We start from the raw sequence: 25,731 nt of genomic DNA, 5'->3' as shown, positions 1-25,731 counted from the left end.
TCCCACAATTCTTAGCATTCTTTGGCTTGAAAACACATCACTCCAATCTCTGTCCAATGCAATCTTCTGTCTTCTTCCTATGTATCTCTGAATCCAGTTCCTCCCACCTTCTTACAGGCAACGGTTCTCAACCTTCCTAATGCTGCAACTCTTTAATACAGTTCCCTATATCATGGTGTCCTCCCACTGTAAAATTATTTTCGTTGCTACTTCATAACTATAATTATCTACTGTTATAAATTCTAATCTGTAAAAGTAACTTTCATTCTCTTGTAGTAATTTTCATCTCTAAGGGTTTCTGCCTCAGTCTGCTAACCTAGGCCTTGTCTTGGAAGCTTCTAGCCTCCTTAAAATCTAATCTAGGCCTAGAAAGTTTTCAGCCTCTGAGACTTGCTGCTGAATAAGCTCACCCTTTCTAGTTCTTTCTAAACTCTGGCTGGCAAATCGACTCAGCTATTTTGGCTCAAACTCTTCTCCAAGCTGACTGACTCAATCTGGCTTCTCTCTCAGCCTCTGACTTTTTGTTCTGCTTGGCAATCTGTTCTAATCTTCTGCCTCCTTTCTCATTCACTGGCTTGTTCTGTCTTTACCTGTGTCTAGCTTGTTTTCTCTTCAACCTGCCTCTGTAAAACTCTACTGACAAAACTGCCTCCCCTCTCTTTTTCCTTTCTCTCTCTCTCTCTCTCTCTCTCTCTCTCTCTCTCTCTCTCTCTCTCTCTCTCTCTCTCTCTCTCTCTCTCTCTCTCTCTGTACTGCCTTCTTAGTAGCTTCCTGTCCTCTCTCTTCTTGTGAGTTGGGCATATCCTACTCTGTCAACTCTTTCTCTGATCCATCACTTTGTTTTCCACTCGATTAGACATCACTTTCAAACATGAGTACCTCCCTCTACAAACTAACTTTACCTCCACCATTTGGGATTAAAGGTGTAAAATAAGGGTGTGTCTGTATTCCAGCCAGAGGGATTACAGATAATGTTCTAAGGTAGAGCCACAGCTTAACTAGAAACAGGTTTTTTTTTTTTTCAGCAAATAACACAATCTTGGGGTTCACAGTGACATCAAATATCCTGCAATAGTAATGTAAATACGTGTGTTTTCCAATGGTCTTCAGCAACCCTGTGAAAGGGTCAGTTTACACCTCCCAAAGGGGTCGAGACCCACAGGTTGAGGACCATTGCTCTAAGGAGACCAGTCATTAGCTTAGAATTCACCCTGATCCACTGTGAAATCATTCTTATTTTATCTGCTAACCTATAGACAAGTAAGAGCTTGTTAATGGGTATTAGACTTAGGCTTCCTTCCCAAGAACATGATCAATCTATAAGAAACATATTTTTGCTCTTTCTGATTCAGTGGCTTTTATCATACCTTAATAAAAGGTACTTAACCTGCTCTGTTCTTGTTGGCATCTATCTTTGCCCCAAGTTCTAAAAGGTACAATGGGACAAAAAAAATGTGATGCAGGATCCATATGGTCACAGGCTGGTGTCTGTGTCTTGTGATTTAGACTGTAAAATTATTCCAAACGTGTCTAGAATTAAAAACCGAGCAACTAGAATTATGGCCCTGGGCTTTGACAAGCTATGGGAAATAGCGACTTGTATAGGTGGGTGGACTTGGTATATGGCATCATTTACAATAACTAATTGTTTGGTTTGGTTTTGTGTTCCAACAGAGTAATGCAATTAAAACATACAAGTACAATGCACTGACCTTTCTACCCATGAATTTGTTTGAGCAATTTAAGAGGGCAGCCAACTTCTATTTCCTGATCCTCCTGATCTTGCAGGTAAAGCTCTTTGAGGCCTTGACTCTGTTGTCAGTGACGGGTGCTGAAGGCAGGCAGCAAGTAGACAGTCCCAGGGTTGTTATCGTTGTTGTTATTGTTGTTTGTGTTTGTCTTTTCTTTTTAACTTAGTCACCTGTTTTTCCATAAGGGTACTTTTGTTCATAAATCTTCTTAGTCCTTTTTTGTGAGTTGGTTTTATATTAGAAACGAAGCACTTTTGTTTTAAGTCAAGGAGTCCTTATCTGGAGTGTTAGACTTTTATCTGTGTAGAAATGGTTATTATCATCAAGGGGCTCTACACGATTCAGTTAGTGCTTACAATCAACCTTTAGTACCTAATGATAAGTGGGTTATAAAGATAACATAGTCTGTTGGCTTTATCCGATGCTTTATCACAGGGTTGGACTAGAAAACATCCAATTCACTGGGATTTACTAATAAAGCCTTAAAATATAGTAGCATGTGTGTCTGAGAGGGGTGTAGGACTTGTGGGGCAGAGAGTATAGAAAAGATAGAAAAGACACAAAGAAGTGAATATTCAACAGATGTGGGGAAAGGACCTGATAACTCGGTCAGAAAAGGGTGTGTTGCTGGGCAAGTATAGAGGTGTACTTCAAGTCCTATTAGGTTTTTCTGTGGTCAGTGGGCTCCTTTCCCTTCACCTACTTCAAGAAGAAACATGTTCATGATATGGCTGCAGCCCACTTACTTTTAGCATAAGATCCAGCATTGCCCACTAAAGTGATAGCAATGGGTTGTTTGCCTGTCTATTGGCTGATTGTGAGGTAAATTCCAGCACTCACTTCATTTTGCAGAGAAGAGCTGAAGCACAATGGGGTAGAGTAACTTGCCCAAAGTCTGAAATCCTGAACATGTAGAGCTGGACAGTGCTGGACCCAGGAGCTTAATTTGAAAGAGCCAGCTATGGGCCAATGATCAGCCAATGATTCTACCCGAGATGCTGTCTTGATGAGATGGCGCTTCCTTTGTTGCCTAGGCCAGGAACAAAGACTATGATAGGAGCTTTACCTAATCATTTGCCTTCAGAAGTAGCCGTCTGCTTCATATTACCATCTTTTGTCTAATTGTGGGACCACAGGAACCACTGGCTGAACACATCTTGCTCGGAGTCAATGGCTGCTTCTTCCCAACCTCACCCACTTTGAATTTTTACAAAATAGTTTGGAGTAGTTAGGATGTGAACTCCCTTTGATGTTTAATTAGAGACAGCAGGATGGCCATTAAATGTCCTTTCCTCAGTGTACTGCAGTTCTCTATAGACTTGGCCAGTGATAGACATCAGAATCAGCAAACTTAATATCAACTGCCTATTGTTATCCGCTGCCTAAAGCTAGATATGCTTTGGTGGGAACACGCTTGCGTGCATGCGTGCGTGTGTGCGTGCCTGCGTGTGTGAGTGTGTGTACATGCAAGCGTTTCGGTTTCTTTCAGGCAATTCCTCAAATCTCCACCCTGGCATGGTATACCACACTTGTACCTCTACTTCTGGTGCTGGGCATCACGGCAATCAAAGACCTGGTAGATGATGTGGTAAGGATTTCTCAAGCCACTTTCTTCTTATCCTTGATATTTTATCATTGATCATTGATTATTGATCATTATCATTTGTCATTGATATTTTAAATATCGAGATGATCCAAATAATAATTCCTCATCTTCCTTCCAAAGGCTCGCCATAAAATGGACAAGGAAATCAACAACAGGACATGTGAAGTCATTAAGGACGGCAGGTACCTGTTCTTCATTTAGCTATGTAGATATCATGTATAAATGTGTCTAGATGTGTATTGAGGAATAACTGTTAGCTCCTAGAAGTCTATGGCCCATTAGCTTCATGTGTATGTGTCTGTGTGTGTTCCTGTGAGTCTGTGCACAGGTACATGTGGGGATGAGTGTGTGTGCACAGGGTACCAGAAGTCAATGTTGGGAATCTTTTCACAGATGCCGTCTACTTTCCTTTTTGAAACTATGTCTCTCAAGTTTCTGGGGCTCACCAATTCAGTTAGTCTATCTGGGAAGCAAGCTCAGGGGTCTGGCTATCTCCACGTCCCTAGCCTGGGATTACAAGCATATACTTTCTGGCATTCCTGGCTTTTCACATGGACTCTGGGGATCGAACTCTGGTCCTCAAGATTGTATTGCAAGTACTTTATTGATTGAATCTGAGTACATTAAAATTTTAATAGTGAGTCATCCCTGAAAAAGAGAAATTCACCCCTCCTTCAGGGCTGTGATTACGTGCTCAGATTGGAACATATGTAGTTGTTTATTGGACTTGTTCTACCAGAATATGCAACTCTTACATAGCCGGCTTCCTCCAGTGCACTGTATCTGCCTCCACCATACTCAGATGTATCGCCTTCATGGATTTGCTCATGCAGGCTGCCCCCCAATATCTTTCCTAATTTGCCATCTAAAGTGACTTCTTCCTCCCCTCCACTTTCAAAAGAACATTAATACCCGTCCCTTTATGATATGAATTGCATTAGAATTATTTTTGTAGGTATTTAACCTCCAGGTTCATCCCACCTCACTGTTTAGGGTACATCTAACAGGCAGAAAGAGTTCAATAGACTCCTGTTCAAAGAACACAGAGTAAAGTCAACTCTAGCCAAGTCTACCAACTGAAAGACCAGCAATGAGTTGCTTTGTGAGCAAGATCCTTAAGAAAGGACTCCAAAGTCAAGTGCTAAAAAGAGGAATGAAAGCCCAACTCAAAAGACTAGTGTATCCACAGTTAGGAAAATAATTCGATTTACAGCCAAAACCACATATCCACTGTGTTTAGCTCAAAATAGATGCCACCAAGTTGTAAATGTTGACAAAGGTTTTTTTTTTTTTCCTCCTTGTAAATAAATGAATGGATTCTGGGCTGGAAGTTACCTCAGGAAACACTTAGAGTCAATATTGTGAATGGGGTAGGGGGTGGGGTGGGAGGAGTGAATTCTTTGCCATCCCTGGTAATGGGCAGCTCTGAAGCTAGGGGGAAAACTCAGAGTAGAGAGCTTGCCTACCATGCACACGTTGCCTACATGAACACACATGCACACACACATGTACACACACATGCACATGCACAAGGTCTCAGCTGTACTGACCTTGGAGCTGAGGAACATCTCCAGCAGGGCCTTGGATTTGGCAGGTCTTAACAACAAATCAAGCACACATGAACATGGGGTGTCAGTGAGGTAGGACCCGGAAGCCTCCTCCAAGAAAACTGTCAGGTCAGTCAGCCCAACAGAATGGCCTCTGATGTTCCCAGAGTTGGGACGTAAAAGTTACCGATGTGTCCCTTTGTAATTTGGGATCAACACATACATTTCTAAGTCATAATTTAAGCAATATTATAATATAAAATAAAGTATAAATGTCTCTCTTCTTTCTGTCTTGTTCGTCATTGTTCATTTGTCTGTTTGTTACTTTTATTATTATTTTTGGTGCTGAGGCTTGAAATAGGGAACTTATACACCCTAAACCTACACTGTGTCTCCAAGTGACATCTCGAGCCCTTGGAATTTCATTTTATTGAGTGATAAGCTGAGTTTATTTTTAAAAATTCTGCATTTAAAGTTGGGAATTTAAATTCTTATAAATTGGAGAAACTTGATCCTAAATATCCAGTGTTCTGTTGTTTGTGAACACATGGGTGGACAACATAGTAGTTAAATGTCTGTGTTCAGGAAACAGCTTACTGGTTACTGTAGGGTTGTCATGGCCATTACTACTGGGTATCTGAAACTTTCACCACCCAGGCCTCCTTTTTCGCCTGAGAAATTTTTATAAAAGCTTGGGTGTACCAAATATGCATACAAATCAATCATTGTCTGATAATAAGTCATTAAAAATTTTATTTTATGATGAACATTTGATATTAATATAATTTGATCATTTATTAAGGCTAAAAGTACATTTTCATACTAGTGATTATGCCTGTTTATTTTTACGTGAAGAATTAAGTCTTCGATGAACATTTGACCGGCAGGACTTAGAATAGCTTCAACCCTCTTCAGCTGACCAGTATTTTGATATTTTTGAATCCTCATTGCTGGCAACTCTGAACCATAAATGCATAGGACAAATGGCGGAAGTAAGCTTAAAGCCACTGCAGGGACTGTTGCAAATTCTATCCTCATCCCAAGCCAGAACTTATATAATTTTTTTTTTGTTTTGCTGCTGCTCTTTCTTTCTTTCTTTGTTTACAAAATTCAAGTAAGCAACTCAAAAGCAGCAAATTTTTAAATTATCTTTTGGGTTACCATATGAGGTAATGACTTTCATTATAATACTTTATGTGTCATATTTGATTCTTGTTTTTTGAAGATCTATTTATTTTATTTATATGTGTACACTGTAACTGTTCTCAGACACATAGTAAGAGGCATCAGATCCCATTACAGATGGTTGTGAGCCACCATGTGGTTGCTGGGATTTGAACTCAGGACCTCTGGAAGAGCAGGCAGTGCTCTTAACCACTGAACCATCTCTCCATCCCGTCATATTTGATTCTCAATAATTCCCTTCCAGCAATTTTTAAAATCAAGCATTCTAGCATAATATAGTACAAAGATGTACTATCTTTCTGAAGAATATGGCAGGAAATATTGAAGTCTTTGTTTTCCACAATTAAACGGTTGTGTCTCTATAAGAACGGAAACCACTTATGTGTGCAATGAACCCACCCGCAGTCATTAACAAGCAGTCATCCCCTTGAACCTGGACTGACGTGTTCCAGCCAGTGCTCATTGGCAGAACCATGGCCTCAGTGGAGTTTCATACCATAGCATGAATGAACGCTCCCAGAAACACCTCAGGCTCCTTAAGCATTTGATCTTGAATTTTGAGGGGATTTTTTGTATACTCATAAATCTGTTACTGTCGTCAAAAGTTGTAACCCCCCACATTCAGTTACATGATTTCCTAGGGAAGAGCAAACCGGGGTTTAGAAAACTGGGAGCTGGCAGACCCTTTGGATGCATGAAGAAAGCCTTTGAGGCGGAGGACTACAGTCTAAAGCCTTTCGCACATTGATGCATTAGACAGGGAGTGCCCTGTGGAATTTAAAGGCGAGGACCCCTGTGAGAGTTAAAGTCTGTGGGGATTCTTGGTGACCTGTGGGGAATCACGTGGTTCTAAGCAAGTGATGAGTGACAGAGAAAGAAAGAAACAAACAGAAGACAGGGAGGAATAGCAAGCCGTGAACACAGGGAGAAGGTGGCCACTGTCCCCACCGCATGTTGAAGTGGCTTCTTCCCCACATGGAACATGGTGAAAAGAACGCAGCACCGTACTCCGGTGCCTCCCAACAGGTTAAGGCAACCCCTGTGGCATCAGTGGAAGGGAAGGCTTGGAGCAAACCCTCTCCTGTGATTTGTACATTTATTTAAGAATCTTTGACACCCAGGAAGAATGAGAATTCCCTGGCCTAAAACTTAAAAACCCAAATTGTCCTTATTTTTGATCCTTAGGTTCAAAATCATCAAGTGGAAAGATATCCAGGTTGGAGACGTCATCCGTCTGAAGAAGAATGATTTTATTCCAGTAAGGGAATGGCTTCTACTCCTCCTCTTCTTCTCCTCATGCATACCCACCCCATCTTCTCCCCCACCCTATCCCCACCTTCACCCCAGCCTCCCACCAGACCTCCCCATTCTCCACACCATTTCCTTCTACCCCAGGGGACACTGTGTGGCAGGTGTCTTTGTGTTTTCGACAGGCCGACATTCTGCTATTGTCCAGCTCCGAGCCTAACAGCCTCTGCTATGTAGAAACGGCTGAGCTTGACGGGTGAGTGTATCTCGGGTGGACCTATTCCAAAGGTGGCCAGGAAGGGAACATGCATTCTGGGTAGGAAGCGCTGCGAATTGGCCTTTGCCTCAGCTGTAGTCTGACAAGTCCGCAGCAGACTGACTCCCTTTCTCTATAAACTGGAGCTTTTCCCCACCTCCCGTTAAGACCACATACCTGAGTTCCTTGTAGACTGCTGAGAAGCGACCACGGATACAATTATATCTTTAGAAAAGAGACTAGGTTCTTTGCCAATTGAAATTTTTGAATTCTCTTCTCATTTTTAGAATAAAACGCTGGGGGTTTTTATAGCAATTTTCAGTAGATTTATTGAGTACTTAAGCACATGAGAGAACATTTTGACAACTATGTAATTATCACACAAGGAAGCTAAGGCCCAGGGAGATAGAGTAGCCTGGTGGAGGTCACATAAGAAGGAACAGTGACAGTCACAGCTCTGCTCCCTGTGGCCCCTGTTTTTCATACCCCAGCTATGGACCCCATGGCTTTATGGAGAGCCAGAGCCACAGGAGGGGAAAACTGGCCTTGTTTGCCCTGCAGTTCTGGCTGGTTGATTGTCCAATCTTAGAGGGGGCACAGCCCTTATTCCCAGTGCTGAGAAAGTCCAAAACTTTCAAGAGACAGGAAGCCCCATCAGGCCTTGTCAGAACTGAATGGCGGAGGTGGGATCATCAGTCAGCTTCCTAAGGAGTGGAGACTCCCTTGTTCCTGACCAATCCTGAGAAGACAGCCTAGCACTCCTGCAGAGTACCCCCACTTGCCTTCCTTTGGGCTGTGGCTGGTGCAGCCTAAACATACTTACCACCTCCTCTCCTGGCTAGAGTTGCCTTTTTTGAAACACATCCAATTATCTGCTCTAGAATGTAAATATATTGACAAAAGGCTGTCCGCACTGGGTCTGTCCCACATACAGTCGTCGTGTCCTGCATCCTGTGGACCAGGTTTGGGGGCAAGAAGTGCACGTGAAAAGAAGGCTGTATTTTGTCTTAACGGGCACAGTGGCACGCAGCAAAAGGGCGTGTGGCAAGTCTTAGGTTTATAGTCTTGCTCCAGCGCCAGATTAGCCCATCTAAACTCACAATTAGACTGAAAATAGAACAGACTAATGATTATGCTTCGTTCACCCCTAAACAGGCAGGATGTTGCTCTGTGAGACTTTTTTTTTTTGGTCTTTTGAGTTCCGAATCGTGTCCCTCTAATTTAACCCACCTCCCTCTCTCTGTAGAGAAACCAATTTGAAGTTCAAAATGGCCCTGGAAATCACAGACCAGTATCTCCAAATAGAAGATAACTTGGCGACGTTTGATGGTTTGTACAGAGCCTACCTTACTTTGGGTTAAATTCTGGTTGTTTTTGTTCGGTCTCCATGGCCCAAGCCATGCATTTGTATTTGACTGACGTGAGTTATACCTTCTGGAAAAGGTTTCATCGAATGTGAGGAACCAAACAACCGGTTAGACAAGTTCACGGGAACGCTCTTTTGGAGGAACCAAAGTTTTCCTTTGGATGCTGATAAAATCCTGTTGCGGGGCTGCGTGATTAGGAACACCGATGTCTGCCATGGCTTGGTCATTTTTGCAGGTACCTCCTGAATGCGCTTCAAGTTCTTACAGTTTAAAGAAAGAGCAGAGCATAGTGGTCCAGGCTCATTATCCCCTCACTCAGGAGACCGAGGCAGGAGGACTGCCATGTCAGAGCCAACTGGAACTAGGTGGCCAGACCAGAAGTGTTGGTCATCAATCAGTGGTGGGAAAAAGTTTTTCTGTTCTTTCCACATCAAAATCACAGAAAGGGTAATTTTATTGACGTGTTTATTAATTGAATTGTGCAACTACTAATCACACTGAATTTTCCCTTTTTAGGTGCTGACACGAAGATAATGAAGAACAGTGGGAAAACCAGATTTAAAAGAACTAAAATCGATTACTTGATGAACTACATGGTGTACACGGTATTCATTTTTATTCTGGTAGATGGGAGAGTAGACCCGCTATCTTTTGCTCCAGATTTGATGTGTGCTTTTCTAACGTGAGATAATCTTACATCTTTATTTGGAGTGCAAAGAGTCCTGGACACCCCAAGACTAACGGGATGGATATAAAGGGACTCCCCAGCCTTTTCTGAGAAATTTCACACTTTAAGCAAGAGAGCCCTCTCAGGGAGAGAAAATTCAGAGGCTGTTCCTGGGTGTTTTCATGGTTGACTATTGATTACTTAAAAACCAGGAATATTACACTGAGGACCTTACCAGAGTTGTTAGGGTCAGAATCTTGGCCCTGGCATTCTTAATAAGCTAGACATGGCTACCCAAGCTCATTAGGTCAATGAAACAGGCAAGTACTAATTAAAAAACAGAGAAAGGAGATTTATTCAGTGCAGCCACACTGGGAAGAGAAACAGCATCGTCAGGGTCCTGGCATAAAGTTTAATCTCAACTAGAAAGGAAGAAGTGTACGAAAGGAAGATGTCCTGATTGCATTGGGGTCCCACCCATCACTGGTCCATCATTTTCTGAGTTCCAGTTCCAATCCTCTGGCTAGCACCAGGCTTCAGCCTCTCCCATCAGCCAGCATTAGATTCCTGGGAGATTTTCAATTCCTTGGGGACCATTGTTTCAATAGACTGATAGCCAAAGGGAGGGGGCGCAAACAGTTCTCTTTAAAATATTTCCCCTCTTGCCAGGATTGTTAGAAGTCTAGGAACTATAGAGAGGGCTTCATTGCTGTTAGCTTTCCATGAGGGTAGCTATCATCAATGCAAGTGTATGTTTATATTTTAAGGTTAGCAATAAGGGTTCTTGAGAGTCTTCAAAGCTATACCCCACCTCAAGATTCGGAAGGCTCCCCGGGTTTGGTGTTCACGCCTGTGTCTTACTGCGGCAGAAGATCAGAGAATAAGCAGAAGGCTCACGAGGCGTATCTAGAGGAAGTTGGTTTTGTTTGTAGACACTCAGTTTCAACATCAGCAATGTGTGGCTCTATCCACTCCCTGCTGTCTACAGCAGAGCTCCTTAGAGACTATTTTAGTAGGGAGCTGAGTATATGGGCTCCACTCGCCTGCCATGCTCCAAATTCTAGATTTACTGTAGAAATGCATAAAAGGTATCCTTTGCCCAAACGGGCACAGCGAGCTATTCTTCTAGGACAGTTGTTCTCAACCTGTAGGTGGAGATCCCTTTAAGGGTGTCAAACCACCCTTCACAGGGGTTGCAGGTCAGATATTTACATTACAGCTCATAACGGTAGCAAAATCACAGTTATGAAGTAGCATTGAAATTAACTTTATTGATAGGGGCCACCCCAACATGATGAGCTGTATTAAAGGGTCACAGCGTTTAGAAGGTTGAGAGCACCTGTTAACAGGAGAATCAGAAATAAGAAGCTGGGAAACTCTCCCTAAACCTAACTTTCCATATGCCAGCCAAGGGAGAGTAGGCTTGGGCCGTGGTATTAACTCTGTTCTGCGTGCTCTGGGATCTGGGTCTAAGCAGTCCCACTTCCTAAGGAGAATTGCTTTTCAGATACTCACTTCAACCTGAGCGCAGAAACTCTTCAGATTGCATAGACGATTTGTTCAAGTGTGTGCGTATTTACAGACACATTAAAGTAGTAAAGTAATCTGAGTACCCGCCCCCCAATTTTATGAAAACAGTTCTTAAGACTTGGAATGCTCATCTCTACTGTCACTGTAACCGTCACAAGGCAAGCACTCAGATGATCACTGCCTCTCCTCTGGTCCCCTTCATTTCAAAAAGGCCCTGGAGAGTCTATGTTTAGAACTCTATGTTTCCCTGGAAATGACTACTGTGGCTAGATAGATATTTCTATGAAAATTGGGGGTGGGGAGGATTGAGACAGGGTCTTGCTATATAGCCCAGGCTGACTTCAATTTTTTTGTCCCATTAATATATGCTTCTTAGCTCCATAACTTGGTATCTATTGTACCTTAGACCGTCTTATCTGGTGTATTAGTTAACGTTCTGTTGCTGTGATAAAATACCATGGCTACCATGACTGAGAGCGACTTAGAAGGGAAGGGATGGGTTGTTTTTTTGTTTTGTTTTGTTTTGGTTTGCTTTGGTTTTGGCTCATGGTTCCTGGTGAATAGAATCTGTCACTTATTTAGTAAGACATCACCTAGTCAAAGAAACTTTGAGCCTGGCAATCAAGAACCAGTGACAGGGAACAGGAAGTAAAGCCAAGCTATAAAACCTCAAGACCCATCGTTAATGATCTTCTTCCTCCAGCAAGGCCCCACCTCTAACACATTTCACCGGCTTCTCAAACAGCACCACCAACCAGGGACCAAATGTTCAAATACATGAGCCTATTGGGGAACATTTTGTCATTCAAATCAGTGCATTTACGATGTCACAGAACTTCTATAACATTGAGCCTATATAAATAATTACCCAAATACGGGCAATTTTTTTCCCTGCCTTTCAAGGGGTGGGGGGTATGGGGCCCATTCCTATATTCACAGCATTTGGCAACTAAGACAGGATGCAACGATCAGAGCCTGCCTGCATTACCCAGTAAAGCCTGTGTCAGCAAACAGAGCAGGGCTAGCAATATGGTTCAATCGGTAAGGAATTTGTCTAGCATGAATGAACCCCCTCTGCCTCATAAACAGAATGTAGTACACATGCCTTTATTCCCTACACCCAGAAAGTGGAGGCAGGCAGATCAGAACAGCTACAGTCATCCTCTAGTATATAGGGGGTTCAGGGGGGCACATGGGCTACATGAGAACCTTTCTCAAAGATGGGGGGGGAGAAGGAGGAGGAGGAGGAGGAGGAGGAGGAGGAGGAGAAAGAGAAGAAGAAGGAGAAGAAGGAAAGGAAAAAATAAAAGAAAGAAACAAAATAAGTTGCATCTAGTACTTTGTATAAACCCCTCGATTTAGAATTCTTTGAAGTTGCTTCATGCTAAGGTGAAGTAACATCACAAACAGTATGCTATTGTTCAAAGTGACAATAGCTGAGAGGCTGCCCTTGTCATATAAATGACTTCAAGGATTGAATATAAGACATCAGTTCTTTTAAAATGTTATTTTGGGAAGAAAACCTAGCCTTAAAATCTATTAGAATCTGTGAAATGTATGGTGTTGGAAATTCTGCTTTACATACATGTCTTCTAGATCATTATTGTCCTCATCCTGGTTTCCGCTGGCCTTGCCATTGGTCACGCGTATTGGGAAGCACAAATTGGCAATTATTCCTGGTACCTCTATGATGGAGAAAATGCCACACCATCCTACCGGGGCTTCCTGAATTTCTGGGGCTACATCATTGTATTGAACACCATGGTGCCCATCTCTCTCTATGTCAGGTAAGCCTGGCCTCTTCTTGGTCTCTTGCTTTCAGGCAAAACTGTCGTGTCTTTTCCCAGTGGGGCACCTTCACGTTTAGCAATAATCATTTCAAAGGTCAAAAGGAAGAAGAAAATCAGTTCCATTTTGGAATTGAGGGTGAGATAGGGGAAGGGCATGAACTTTGAGTATCTACCCTGTGCCAGGCACTTCCTATCTTGTCCTCTGAGCAGATACGGTCAGTGACGTCCCATGGTCAAAGGTGACAGTCATTTGCTTGGTAAGTCCTTTTCAGTGGGTTCCAAAGCATGGGGTTCAAAGAGACTCTGAGAGAAGGTTAGAGATTCAGAATGCCATGGAAAAAATCCTTCCTCTTCCAGAGCCCCTCTGTGCTCTTTAATAGAACCTTCTTTATTGCTGTTGCTTGGGCTTTGCTGGCCTGCCAGGCCCCTGCTTCCTGCCACTACCTCCTGGTAGAAAAGGTGTCCTCTGCATCCCTTCAGCCTCTCTAAACAATGTTTCTCTGTGCAGTGCTAATCCCAATCCCAACAAAAGGTCAAGGTCACAGCTTTCTGACTTATAATCCTATTTTTTCTCCTTCTTCTTCCTCTCATATCAAAGTTTACAATTATTGACTTTGAGACCTTTGGAGGAGACATTGTAGACGTTGTAACCAGTCAGTCATGACCCCAATGAACAATAGCCCAGAGGCACCTGGGACCTGACACTCAGGTACCGTTAGAAGCTTTTGCTTGTAGCTGGAGAGAGGGCCCAGTGGTTAAGAGCACTGGCTATTCTTCCAGAGGTCCTGAGTTCAATTCCAGTGGCTCAGTGTACTCCTATGCCCTCTTCTGGTGTGTCTGAAGATACTGACAGTGTCCTCACATGCATTAGATAAATAATTTTTTTTTAAAAAAAAGAAGCCTTTACTTAATTCAAACTTTATTACCTGTGTGCTCATTTTGGTTTTTGATTTTATTTGGTTTTTAACATATGCACCATTACTGATATCCTCTGAGTTGGAAGTAAATCCCTGGCGCTGCCATCTGTCCTGGAGCCACTTTACAAGAAACCAAGATGGCACGGCAGTGCTAAGGAGAAGGCTCAGAAGGCAAAGCCCTTATTGCACAAGCAAGAAGAAGATGAGTTTGGATGCCCACATAGAAGCTGTTTTTGCTGGTGTACATCTGTAACCCCAGATCTTCAGGGAGAGGAATGGCGGTAGGGTGCACAGGAGACAGGCAGATCCCGGGGCTCATTGGCCAGCACGTGGACCCTATCTCGAGATACAAGACGGAAAGCAGTAGAGGAAGACCCTGGTGTTGACCCCTGGCCTTCCGATGCAGATGCATGAGAGCAAGCATACCAGCACACAGTGCGTTGCTGTTGCTGGTCCTTTTTAAGACCAGATCCCTTACTGACCTGCAGCTCTCACCACCTTGGGCAGACTGACTGATGGGTAAGCACTGGAGAGCCTCCTGGGCACACCTCCCAGTGCTTACCCAATGCTGGATTAGAGGCTCACATCAATCACTGTATGGGTCCTCAAGTTCGCTTTACCAACCGAGTAATTTTCCCAGCCCTGTTTGTTTGTTGGTTTGTTTGTTTGTTTGTTTGTTGTAATAGAGCCTTTCTTTTATACCCCTGGCCTGGAATTCTTCATTTAAAACAGGCCAGCCTTGAGCTTATAGCAACCCTTTTAGCCTCCGCCACCCCAGGGCTGGGACTACAAGCACATGGTACTGCGCCTGATTTCCAGTACTCTTTCATTTTCTTCAGACCTTGCCTCAGGTGTTACCCCACGGCCTCTGTCTCCCCCTGACCTTAATGGACATTTCTCCTTCCTATTGGTCCCTGTCTCCCGCCTGCTTTCATTTCCTGCAGAGAGTGTGCAGCCTCTGCGAGTTGTATTTGCTGGGTAGTTTTCATTGGGTTGGGTGCTGATGCTTACGTCAGGGATTCGGCTTTGTTCGCGGTGTCGAGCACCAAGTAGGACTGCCCTTGAGGAGGGAGAGAGTTATTCCCATCCATAGAACTTGCTGTGTAGCCATTCATGGCCCACTCAGCAGTTGCTGGGAATATAAATGGTCTTCTTACAGCTAAGTCTTAAGATAAACACGATCCTCTTAGGATATCTCCATTCTAAGAATTTAGGAAGCGATCACGCTTTTCCTAAGCTACTAAGGCGATTGTTACTAAGACTCCGTTCAATTGACCCATCATGGTATATCACCTAGGGGACCATAGGTCACTTTGCATGGGTGGACTTAACCTAGCTGTCCCCAGCTGTGAGGGGCAATGGGAGAAAGAGTGAGGTGATTGTCTCTGTGGCTCTGTTCTAGTGTCACTGAGCCTGAAGTGAGATATGTTTTTGGTCACGGGATCCCAGTGTGGCTTCTAAGCCAGGTGACTCAAAACAGTAGAGCTTTTTACATTTCCTAGTTCAGGAGGCTGGAGGGTCAACGATCAAGGGCGGTGTTCTTGGTAAGTGTTGAGAAGCCACCCTTGTGTCACAGATGACCTCTTCTTGCATTGTCTCCTGGCAAAAGAGGTGCCAAGCTCCCTCTGGCTTCTTTAATGCAGGCACTAATGTCATTCCTGAGCAATTTGCCCTTCGGACTCACCCATCACAGAAAAGAAACTTAAGGAAGGAAGGATTAATTAATTAATTAATTAATTAATTTAATTCATTTGGGTACATGCTGGAGAAAGCATGGTGGCGGGAGTATGAGGCAGCTGGTCACATTCTACCCACAATGAGGAAAACAGCCAGATACTGAAACCCAGTTCACTTTCTTCTTTTGGTTCAGTCTGGGGACCCCGGGTTACCCTATGGGGCCCTCCTACCTCAGGTAAACCTCTCTTAGAAACACTCCCATGGACCCAACAAGAGGTGTGTCTCCTAGGGAATTATAAAATCCTGTCAAGTGAAATGATCATGATTAACTGTCCGGCTGGAGGGACGGCCTAGCAGTTAAGAGCACACATGCTCTTGCAGAGGAACTGAGCGTGATTCCCAGCATCCAAACTGGGCGACTCACAGACTCCTGTTACTTCAGCTCCTGGAAGATACAACCCCTTTGTCCTTGTGAGCACACCTGCTCTCCCACAAGCGCGCACACACACACACACACACACACACACACATAGTTAAATAAAATAAATCTTTTTTATTTTTTTTAAAGATTTATTTATTTATCATATACAAGTACACTGTAGCTGTCTTCAGACACACCAGATGAGGGCATCGGATCCCATTACAGATGGTTGTGAGCCACCATGTGGTTGCTGGGAATTGAACTCATGACCTCTGGAAGAGCAGTCGGTGCTCTTAACCACTGAGCCATCTCTCCAGCCCTAAATCTTTTTTTAAAAGAATGATTGACCACCACAGGAGTGGACAGTAACTTCCAAAACAAAGCAGTAGATAAGCCATTCATTCCCATGTGCACAGGGAGAGCAGAACCCATTCCCTGCCCATCCCCCACCTCTGCTCACCACGGAAGCCTTCTTCTGTCCTAGTGTGGAAGTGATCCGTCTGGGACAGAGTCATTTCATCAACTGGGACCTGCAGATGTACTACGCTGAGAAGGACACTCCTGCCAAGTCGAGGACTACCACACTGAATGAGCAGCTAGGGCAGATCCATTACATTTTCTCTGACAAGACGGGGACTCTCACCCAAAACATCATGACCTTCAAGAAGTGCTGCATCAACGGGACCATCTATGGTGAGTGACGGCTCTGAGGTGGGCCAGTCAGAGCACATCATCTTCGTAAGTGCACTTGAAGCCTGGGTTAATGTCTCTGCAGAGCGACCCCAGAGATATTCTTTCACCTACTAGGCTCAGTTATGTTTAGGGTCTGAAGTAGCAGGAGTGGTTGTTGTATAGGGGTAGAAGCAGCATTCCTCGGGTGCTTTCTGGAGCAGAGCCTGCCTTCCCATGGCTGTTGGTGCTCTCCCTGTGTGGAGTCCATCTCCCAAAGAAACGTGGGTGCTGTTGGGGACAGACAGACAGACCAGACACACACACACACACACACACACACACACACACACACACACACACACACACACGAGAGAGAGAGAGAGAGAGAGAGAGAGAGAGAGAGAAAGATCTCAACAATTAAAAATAAACACCCCCTCAAAAAATTTAAAACTGAATTGCCACATGGTCTCACAATTCTGCATCCAGGAATAATTTGTGTTTGAAAGATTTGAAAACAAGGACCCAAGGATGTTAGTGCAATTTTAAAAGCGATTGTTTTTTCTCTAACCTGGCTGACTCCCAAATAAATGAGACAGAGACTATAAGATTTATTTAATAAGTTTTACGGCGCAAAAGCTGAGCAGTTACTAATCTGTTCTATTTCTTTAAGCTAATCTGGATTCCCTCCCATCCAAAATCCCCAACACACTTGCATATTAGTATTGGTTTGGCTCTCCGGGTGTGTTCCCATGGTGTCTCCTGGACCCCTCGGTCATGGCCAGATCCTCTCCTCTCTCCTGGCTGGAATAGGAAGTCTGTCCCTATTCTCTCTCCCCTGTTCAGTCATTGGCTGATCAGCTTTTATGGACAAATCAGAGAATAAATGGGAACAATGTTTACACAGAACATTGAGACCTGGAGATTCTTAGGATAAGCGTTACAATGCCATGTCTGCCTACAACTAAATTTGGGGGCAGAGAAGTCAGCATTTGAATAATACAAAGAGATCTTTACACTGTGCAGAGTAACACTGTGCTTACACCAGGAGATACAATGCTTACCTATGTTCATAGCAGCACTATTCATATTTGGCAAAGAGTAGGAACAACACAAGTGTCTATGAATGAAGAAATGAATGAAATGTGCTGTAACGTAAGTGAGCCCTTGGGGCATCATGTTAAGTGATACACACACTCACAAAAGTAGGTGCCGTATGATTTCATCTAGAATAATCAAAGTCACAGGAACAAAGATGGGTACTTGTTGCCAAGGTTTCCGTAGGGCAATAATAAGTCAGTGTATGATGTTAGAGCTCAGTTATCAAGATAAAAACAGTCTTGTGGTGATAATTGCACAAGGTGAACACACTGAGAATGACCAAGTTGTGCAGTAGAAAATGGTATAGTGTATAGTTTATTTCCTTCCTGCTTTCTGAAGCATTCTTCACACACATGGACAGTATTAAAGTTAATATTGCCTTAAAATACAGATTTTAATGTTTTGACTTTTTTTTTTCAAAAAAAATACACCCATATATTTTTCCCTTTAGAAAAATGTATAGTATGTATGAGTTTCCTCATCACCAAGGAAGGTGGGACACTATGGGGTTGGGGAATTTGTCACCATGGCAGACTAAAACACAACAAAGGACTCCATTCTGTCCTGGAGGAGTAGAGTGGAACCAGTACCTGTATTTGAAACAACTCTTGGTCAGTATTTGGTCACCTTTTCCTGTGAAGAGTCAGATGTAAATAATTTAGTCTTTGCCAGGACATAATGGTTTCCACCATATTCTTCATTCTTAGAATTATTTTTATATTTACTTAGCTAGTTTTTGAGACAGGATTTCACCCCAGAACCCAGACTAGCCTTGATTCATGGTGAAACTACTTCAGCCTACCAAGTGCTTAGCTTCTAGGAACACCACCATCAGTGCCTGGGTCTAATAGTCTTCTATTTTGTCATTTTCCCAAACTCATAAAAAATTGATTATTTACCCCAGAACCATCCAAAAACCAAGGGTAGCATCAGATACTCCAGGTAGGAGGCTCTACACACAGAGACTCAACTTGTTTTACCCTCTTTGTTTCTTAGGAGACCATCGAGATGCTTCTCAGCACAGCCACAGCAAAATAGAGGTGAGTACCCCTGGTAAAGCAGCTGTTTGATTGTATTTCTTTCCTCAGACTGCCGGAATGATCTGCCTCAGACTGCCGGAATGATCTGCCTCAGACTGGGGTATAAAGCAGAAGAAACTTATCTTCCCACAGTTCTAGAGACTGGAATCCAGATGTTGGTCCCTCCAAAAATTTTAGAGGAGCCTCCTTCATGGATTCTCCCTAGCTTGTGGTAGTTGCCAATGATCCTGGCTTGTAGGCACCAGGCTCCCGTCTCTGCTCCTGTCATCAAGTGGATTCTTTCCCCTCATGTATTTGGCTCTGTCTGTGTTTGCCTCTTATCTGGACATCTGGTCTACCACCATGATACACGTGACTGCATCTTAACTCGATTGCATTTGCGGATGGAATAAAGTCACATTCACAGGCGCCAAGGGTTGGGATGCCAACCTACCCATGAGGGAGATGCAAATCAGCTCACTTCTGTGCCTTTTGTTTTAAGCAAAAGCTTCCTAAAACTTGGAACAGAGGAGATGGTTCAGCAGGTAGAAGCAATTGCTGCTCTTTCAGAGAACCCAGGTTCACTTCCGGCACTCACACAGCAAGCAGCCTACAACCGTGGGTAACTCCAAAAGATCAGACACCCTCTCTCCCACTTCTGGCCTCTATGGGAACCTGACATACACATGGTCCATACACATACATGTAGTCAAAACAGTCAAACTCAGAAAAATAAAAATAAAAAAGAATGGGCTATAGCTTTTATTAATGTCCTTCTCCATTTCTTTCAGCTAGTGGACTTTAGCTGGAATGAATTTGCTGATGGGAAGCTTGCATTTTATGACCATTATCTTATTGAGCAAATCCAGTCAGGAAAAGAGCCAGAAGTACGACAGTTCTTCTTTTTGCTTTCCATTTGCCATACGGTCATGGTGGACAGAATTGATGGTGAGTGTTTCTCCGAAGGCCAGTTTGGGAGTCGGCAGGCGACTCATTTTATATATATCATAAGTGTAACAAATGCCACATCGGTCACAAGCACCCAACCAATGGCCAGTCGTGAGACATGTGGGAGTAACAAAGCATGAAACAGCCAATCACTGATCTTTTTATATTATTTTATTTCATTTCGTTTTGGGGTAGGACTGGGCTTCAAAAGTGTTCATGTGCTGGCCAATTACTTCTTGCAGCTCCAGAAAAACTCCTTACGTCTCAAAGCTGATGATTGATTTAGTTGTAGCTCTGAGTGTGTTATCACTTTGTAAACGAAATCCTGATAAAAGACAAGGTTGGTGGCCTGATGAGGTGGCTTAGCAGGTGAAGGTATTTGCTGCCACACCTGACAGCCTGGGTTTGATCCCCGGGATCCACAGAGTAGGAGAGAACCGTCTCTCTCAACTTGTCCTCTGACCTCCATGTGACCTTGTACATGTGCTATAGCCATACACAACACACATGCACGCATGTGTGTGTACACATAATAATACACTAATACTAATTAATAATAAATATTTAAACGATTTGCTATTGGATAAGATAACCTAAGGGGTTTTTTTTGCACAGTGTACAAATGTTCATTGAGAACGCATCATCAAGTCTTATCTATACCTTGAGTGAACTTTAAACATAAGCATTATTTTCTTCATATTTCTGTCAGGCGTTTCCTTTTGTTAGATTAAGATTTTTATAACTTGAATTAGATCAGCTAAATGATACCTGGGCCTCTTTAAGGTAGCTTTCCTATTTGAGCAAATTTAAGGTGAATTCGTGAGTGAGTAGCAAAGAATTTAGGTTCTTTTGCAGAATTCTTAAAGGCAATTCGCGCCAGCATTGTCTGAGGAAATCTGTCCGGGGTCAAATGGGAACCAGTTATTTCATCTAATTCCCTAGATGGAAAACTGCATTGTGGGAAGAATGGAGGGGATGACGTCGGTGTGGCTCCAGCCTGCCTGCCCTTTACTCTCCCATTCCGAAACTCCCTTCTCTCTTCACTTCAGTCCCTCGGGAGCCTCCAATGGAGCCCCAACATGGATGTTTCCTATGTGGTGATAGGAAACACTCCTGAGAAGGCACATGTGTAAAACGATCTCCCAGCAAGTTTCAAAGAAATCTATTCTCCAAGGAGGAAATAAATAGTTCTGTTAAGCAAAACAGCACAGTTCCTGCGGGAGGTGTGGGGGCGGGACTGTTTGTGGCAGAGGGAAGAATAACTGAAGGGAAAAAACAGCCAAACCCAGGGTTCAGGCTAGCTGAGCAATTCTGACTTTTACAACAAAAGTAAAGTAGGATCTTTTCAAGAACCCTTGTTCTCCGAGGTCTTGAGTCATTGGTAGAATTCTTCTTCGAATATGCGGTGATAATTTGGGGGTTAACCGCACCCTTAGACAAATGTATGTTAATTGTAGAGTCTTTTCTTTCACTGAAAGATAGAGAGCCTTGGTCTGGGTGCCAGAGACAAGCAGTCCTGGTTTAGTCCCTATCTGGCCACCATTTCCCTCAACAGTGCTGTAAGAAGGGGTGGGAGTTCACTGTGCCTTCTAACACAGTCCTGCAGCTCTGTGCCTCACTGTTGGCCGAGGTGTAGGCTGTATATAACAAGAAGTCTTTGCCCAGCAGGTGACAAGTGAAAGCCACTGAAAACAAGTTGTATTTGGAGATGCAGAGTGTTAGAGGGGAAACTGGGTTTTGATCCATAAGACCCATGGAGAGTTCTGTGAGAGGCATCTTAGGGACCCTGCCTCCCAATTTTGTACAAAACAGATTCAGAAGTAGGGAGCACTCAGTGCTTTCCCGGGGTTATCCTGCAGGGGTCAGTTCAATATAGTTCTTCTCTTTGGCTGTCTCTTTGACCACCTTCTCTTGTCTCTCTTTTATGAGGATAATGGAAGGGAGAGAGGGAGAACTGGCTTGACACGGATAAGGTCTTGGGTTTGATTCCTAGCACCACAGGATAGTGGAGATTGGCCTTTTGAAATTATCGTCATATGAAGCGGAAGGAGCCACAAACGTTTGACTTCCTCAGCAGACACTCTGTAGAGTTATCCATCCCGTTTCTCGGTAATTAGTTGCTGACTCCTGGCAACTTGAAACATCTGTTTCTTATTTCACAGTTCTTTAGGTCAGACATTTTATGTCACATGACTGGGCTTAGCCTCTCAGTGTCATCCCCATGGGGCCGAGGACTCGCTACCTTCTGCAAAGCTCACGTGATTGGTCCCACACTTTGGTTCTTTGTAGTTCCGAGATCCCCATTTCTCTGGGAGCTTCTAGCTAGGCTTGCTCTTTGCTCTCGGTCCTTGCGAACTGGTTCAGTGTTAAACCATATTAGAGAGCCCTCCTTAAATAGAACTCCAGGCTCTGCTTCTCTCTCCCCAAACCAAAACATGTCCTTTCTAAGGGTTCACCTATGAGCTGAAAAAACACCCAGTTGTCCTCTGTTTGGTTTGGGGGGTGGGGGAGTTGTTTTTCCTTCTTTCTCCTCAGTGTGGAGGGCCAAGCCTACCACAGGCCAGACAAGTGCTCTACCTTGAGCAACCCTGGTAATAATCTCTTCTTGATTATTGGTCAGGACCTACTGTTGAATCTAAAATGTCCCTTCAAACTAAAGCCCTGGCTAGTGGTTGTTGAATGAATGGAAGACAGTGAATGGGCGTCACTGGGGTGGGAACCTTGAGGCCATGGAGACTCTGTTCCCACAGAGACTGCCTGAGAGCTAAGTCCAAAAGGTCACAGAGCCTGACCCACCTTATGCTATTTAATCGGTGTTCATCAAGTTTGTATAGGGGACTTTAGCACCTTCAAATGTGATGTTATATGGAAACTCTGGGGTCAGTATCAATGGAGGAGAGTTTCGACTGGCCCTCATCTGGGTGAGATGCTCACAAAACAATGAGAAAGTCATGAGTGTAGGGGGCATCCTGTGGCAAAAGGAAAGGAGGCATTTCTGAGGCTGGCGACCGTGGTCTGTGGTACTGATACTGATATCAGTTAGAAGCAGCTAGGAAACAGGGTGAAAAACTGTGAGGTGATAATTGTGGTGCTTGTGTGTGTGTGTGTGTGTGTGTGTGTGTGTGTGTGTGTGTGTGTGTGTGAGTTTTAATTGGAAGCAGTAAGGGAAAAAGAAAATGTAATGCAGTGCCCATAGCAGCCAGAAGGGGGCGCTGGATTCTCTATAGTTGGTATGACCGATAGTGGCGGGCCTGAGGAGGGTGCTGGGATGTGAACTCAGGTCTTCTATAAGAGCAAGAAGTGGCTGGAACCACCTCTCCAGCCCCACATCTTTGTTTTTATAGTGATAGCACCCTAATCCATAGGGGGAGGCCTGTTAAAAACTTTCCACAGGCTGGAGAGATGGCTTAGTAGTTAAGAGCACTGACTATTCTTCCAAAGGTCCTGAGTTCAAATCCCAGCAACCACATGGTGGCTCACAACCACTGAAATGGGATCTGATACTCTCTTCTAGTGTGTCTGAAGATAGCTACAGTGTACTCCTATGCATAAAATTTAAAAAAAAAAGCAAGTTTTCTTCAGAAGAATTTTTGGCCTTCCACATTTCTCTTGCAGGTATAAAACTGAGAGAGTTTGATCAGGTCTCTTGTTTTTCCAAGTCTGTGATTCCACAACTGGAACACTTTCCCTTTAATAATCAAACATCAAGGTTTGGGCTGCAGTTAGGATTGCCTAACCCAAGGAGACTTTACCACCGCCTGTTATTTTGTTTCCTTTCCCTGTCAGTATTATGGAAGATAGTTATGTCCCAGCTAAGGTAAACTATAGAAGAAGACACTTTGTTCCTACTGCTGCTCGCATAATGCTAGGCACACAGCACCGGCATCTGTGCCTTTGCAGAGAATGCCCGCATGTAGGCAAGCACTCCCTCGACTTAGCGCATGGTTTTCTGGATAGACAAATGGAAAAATAGCCTACCGTGCCATCTTTAATCACTAATTAGAAAGTGGTCAGTACTGGCACAAGCAGGGACAGTATCTGTTTCTGTAGTTCCAGCTGTTCTGGAGGCTGAAGAGGGAGGATGGCATGAGCTGCAGACCAGCTTGCAGAACACAGTGACCGCCACCCACCCACACACCTCAAGATTAAAAGAAGCAAAACCAGAACAAGGACACTGACTTGGGATTCTCTGAGCCAGTGTGAGAAGGGATTCCAGCCACAGCTGTCTGCCCTAGAACATCCTACCTTTCAGATAGACTGGCGGGAGACGCTGCCAGCTCACCTGTGCTCAGCGTTCTGGATAGAAAATTAAATGCTCTTTTCTGTAAAACTTTAGCTATGGAAATATAGCCTTTCCTTCTGTTTTGAGACACATTAATTGGGGGTGGGGGAAAGACAGAAACTTTTCACAAGATATATTTTTGTTAAATGTTTTAAGTATAACATATGACAGATGCATATGCATCATCGTACAACTCAGTAAATGGGTCCTTACAATAAACACACAGGTTTATAAAATACACACATGTATATGTGTGTGCGCGTGCACACACACAACACACATGTCATGTGCGTGCATACTCAGTCATTATTGCAATTTTATTTTTACGAGCCAGAAATTTTGGAAATAAACCAAATGCCCACGAGGGAGGAGAATAACAGATTTATATTCACTAAAATCATATTTATGGATAATCTTTAAGGATATTCCAACCAGATCAAAATACGATAGTAAGAAAAATCAGGTTATAAGATCCACCCAGTGTGGTAGGATCAGAAGCATACTTGGCAAAGCCTGAGGGACCGTGGGATGTCACCAATCTCCTATAGATGGCAGAATTCTGAGCCTCCCTCCGCACACCATGACACACATATACCCCACCCATTTTTAGGCAGTTTTCTTTGTAAACTCTATGGCCTCTTTCAATTTTGACGGAGGTTTAAAGCTTAGGGCATTTTGATTTCTGGGTAACCCTTCAGAGCCACTGACTTGTTTCTCTGCTGTGCTGGGCCCTGCAGAAGACCCTCAGCACAGACCTCAGGCATGGCTCCCAAGCGTAGTCCTGCATTTCTCTCCTGCTTCCCTCCTCAGGTCAGATCAACTACCAGGCGGCCTCTCCTGACGAAGGCGCCCTGGTGAACGCCGCCAGGAACTTCGGCTTTGCCTTTCTTGCCAGGACGCAGAACACCATCACCGTCAGCGAACTGGGCACAGAAAGGACCTACAGTGTGCTTGCCATTTTGGACTTCAACAGCGACCGAAAGCGGATGTCTATCATCGGTGGGTCTCTGCCTCGGGCTGTCTGAATCCTTCCACCCCAGGCTCCTTGTCTCCATTTCAGTCAGCCGTGTTTAAGTAAATGAGGACGTGAATGGACAACTGACTTCTGAAAGTGTCCAGATTTGCTGAAAATGTTTTTTCTCTCTTCTTCACGCTGCCTCTACTTACACGGACCGTTGCAGCCTTCCTGAATCCTGCAACTATTGGTGCCGTTCTCTAGCTATGGAGCCGCTGAGTCCGCAGTGGCAAGGGCAGTGCTCGCCCGACCTGTTCCCCTTTACTTCCGGTTTGCTCCCAACTCTTCTCTGATTGAGGCCAGGAAAGGGAGGCTTCAGCAGGAGAGGCTGTGCCCTTGAGTCCCAACCTTACTTCCAGTCTAGGCCCTTAGCTGGCACCAGGTAGAGATGAAAGTCTCATTCTAGATATTAATATCTTCTTCTGAATGATTTGAAGTAATTTCCAACCTACAGGAACATCCAAGGTGGTGGTAGCATTTTTCTATATTCTTTTTTTTTTTCTTTTCTTTTTTTTGGAGCTGGGGACCGAACCCAGGGCCTTGCGCTTGCTAGGCAAGTGCTCTACCACTGAGCTAAATCCCCAACCCCTTGTTTAATAACAGTTTTTTAACATTGTGTACAGTTTCTTTGTCAGTCTGATTATCCATACCGGTTTCTTCCAGATATCTTCTGAACTAATTGAAAACAAATGACAGGTCCAATTCTCCTTCCTTTCCCATACAAACACTACAGAT

The 25,731-nt window shown here is 43.8% G+C and overlaps 1 protein-coding gene across 2 annotated transcripts in view; it reads left to right on the top strand.

Moving 5' to 3' along the window:
• The window catches only part of Atp8b1 (ATPase phospholipid transporting 8B1), a 141,258-nt gene that overhangs the window by 82,633 nt on the left and 32,894 nt on the right, over nucleotides 1-25,731 (top strand). For both annotated transcript variants that reach the window (XM_006254842.5, NM_001106140.1), the window contains 13 exons: nucleotides 1,675-1,788; nucleotides 3,241-3,339; nucleotides 3,478-3,539; nucleotides 7,275-7,347; nucleotides 7,523-7,593; nucleotides 8,840-8,922; nucleotides 9,037-9,195; nucleotides 9,477-9,565; nucleotides 12,754-12,944; nucleotides 16,447-16,655; nucleotides 18,729-18,772; nucleotides 19,543-19,699; nucleotides 24,792-24,980. In XM_006254842.5, coding sequence (XP_006254904.1) covers nucleotides 1,675-1,788; nucleotides 3,241-3,339; nucleotides 3,478-3,539; nucleotides 7,275-7,347; nucleotides 7,523-7,593; nucleotides 8,840-8,922; nucleotides 9,037-9,195; nucleotides 9,477-9,565; nucleotides 12,754-12,944; nucleotides 16,447-16,655; nucleotides 18,729-18,772; nucleotides 19,543-19,699; nucleotides 24,792-24,980 — 1,540 coding nt within the window. The remainder of the gene's footprint in view (nucleotides 1-1,674; nucleotides 1,789-3,240; nucleotides 3,340-3,477; nucleotides 3,540-7,274; nucleotides 7,348-7,522; nucleotides 7,594-8,839; nucleotides 8,923-9,036; nucleotides 9,196-9,476; nucleotides 9,566-12,753; nucleotides 12,945-16,446; nucleotides 16,656-18,728; nucleotides 18,773-19,542; nucleotides 19,700-24,791; nucleotides 24,981-25,731) is intronic.

This window comes from Rattus norvegicus, chromosome 18 (assembly GCF_036323735.1).
Source record: "Rattus norvegicus strain BN/NHsdMcwi chromosome 18, GRCr8, whole genome shotgun sequence".
Classification (NCBI taxonomy): Eukaryota; Metazoa; Chordata; class Mammalia; order Rodentia; family Muridae; genus Rattus; species Rattus norvegicus.
Note: the sequence above shows the minus strand (reverse complement) of the source record. Positions and strands in the feature narration are given on the sequence as shown.